The sequence below is a fragment of the Formica exsecta genome, unplaced genomic scaffold, assembly GCF_003651465.1.
Source record: "Formica exsecta isolate Colony F162 unplaced genomic scaffold, ASM365146v1 scaffold72, whole genome shotgun sequence".
Lineage (NCBI taxonomy): Eukaryota > Metazoa > Arthropoda > Insecta > Hymenoptera > Formicidae > Formica > Formica exsecta.
The window spans coordinates 1,475,748-1,476,661 of record NW_021853485.1 but is presented as its reverse complement, the minus strand read 5'-3'; the positions used below and the strand labels follow the sequence as shown (position 1 = coordinate 1,476,661).

The following is a 914-nucleotide window of genomic DNA, read 5'->3' as shown; positions in this document are numbered from 1 at the left end:
AATGCCGCGCATCGTTGTCGGTCTCAGATACATCAAGGTCGAAGATTTCTTTCGTCTATCCTCGTCTCCCTGAATAACAGAGACATTTGTGACCAGAGCTCGTTCCTCAAGAGTGACATCTATTCTCTTTGGAGTGCGAGATCTCCCTTTGTTCTCCGAAGCTTGCCGCAGCCACGAGTCGCCGGTCTCTTCTTCAATTATGTTTCTCGTTGATTGCTCTCTTTCATCACCTCGAGATTCGTTCGTCTCTCGGAACGAAATTTCTTCGACGTTCTGCCGGCTAATATCGTTGTCCACGTCGTTACGCAGCAAGTGCAAGAGTGCGGACGACGGCGTCGTAGCAATATGATCGTCATAGTAGTAAGTCGTCGGATAACCAATCAGTTCCTTCAGGGTCGGCAATCTGATAGGTTTCGAATCGGCGACCTGAAAAAATCAGAACAAGGCAGCGCGCTTTAATGCGAGGATCCCCAGGGATCTCTTTCGTTCTTTTCGCCTTCTTAATATTTTTTTTCTTTGTTATCTCCTTTTGTTTCTCTGTCTTTCTGTCTTTCTGTGTGTGAGCTGCGCCAGTTTTGAAGGAGAAGAGAAGGAACATGAAGAGGGGAGCTCTTTGGTTATCTATTTAAGCGCCGTGAATATGTCTCGCTTGCTGCGTTAATTCGGATGATAAGGAGTCATCCTGGGTCATCGATAGCATTTAGCGATGATTGTACTTGCGGTAAGTAGCAGTACAAGTAGTACATAAGTAGTAGTACATCGTCGAGAGAGTTATCAGAGGACTTAGTCAAGGTTCCTCTAAGAGACATAAGCGGATGAAAAAGTGCTCGTTATGATTCGTCGTTATTGATGATGAGATAATGATGCGTGAAGATTATTCGGTCGTCGGTCATCGTGAGCTAGCAAGTTCTTCC

The 914-nt window shown here is 45.5% G+C and overlaps 1 protein-coding gene across 1 annotated transcript in view; it reads right to left on the bottom strand.

Moving 5' to 3' along the window:
• The window catches only part of LOC115243557 (serine-rich adhesin for platelets-like), a 19,951-nt gene that overhangs the window by 10,411 nt on the left and 8,626 nt on the right, over positions 1-914 (bottom strand). The window contains exon 13 of the mRNA XM_029820667.1: positions 5-426. Coding sequence (XP_029676527.1) covers positions 5-426 — 422 coding nt within the window. The remainder of the gene's footprint in view (positions 1-4; positions 427-914) is intronic.